Below are 290 nucleotides of genomic sequence, written 5' to 3'. Positions count from 1 at the left end.
ATGCTTCGTCAGAAAGAGGAAAACGAGCGAGAAAAAAAAGAAATCTAGAGAGAATGTAGAAACACGATGAGAGAGAACGAAACGAAGTTGAGTTTATGCCATATCCATCCAATCTTCTTTTACCGCCGCGATATCAGGTATCAGGTGCCCCGCTGTGCACGATGGCTTGGCTTGCTGGCCCACCACTGCCGGGGGTATGTATGCACTGGTACCATGCCCGGCCTCGTTCACACTTCATCCGAATACCACCAGTAAGTGACAGTTCGGTAGCAGTATAAGGGGGTGGGGGT

The 290-nt window shown here is 50.0% G+C and overlaps 1 protein-coding gene across 1 annotated transcript in view; it reads left to right on the top strand.

Moving 5' to 3' along the window:
- LOC119588837 (calcitonin gene-related peptide type 1 receptor-like) overlaps window positions 1-290 on the top strand; it is a 35,383-nt gene that overhangs the window by 4,265 nt on the left and 30,828 nt on the right. Inside the window, exon 2 of the mRNA XM_037937478.1 lies at window positions 138-251. Within this exon, the coding sequence (XP_037793406.1) occupies window positions 197-251 (55 nt within the window). The 5' untranslated portion in view covers window positions 138-196. The remainder of the gene's footprint in view (window positions 1-137; window positions 252-290) is intronic.

Source organism: Penaeus monodon, chromosome 24 (assembly GCF_015228065.2).
Source record: "Penaeus monodon isolate SGIC_2016 chromosome 24, NSTDA_Pmon_1, whole genome shotgun sequence".
NCBI lineage: Eukaryota > Metazoa > Arthropoda > Malacostraca > Decapoda > Penaeidae > Penaeus > Penaeus monodon.
The sequence above is the reverse complement of the archived record's forward strand: the minus strand, read 5'-3'. Positions and strand labels throughout refer to the sequence as shown.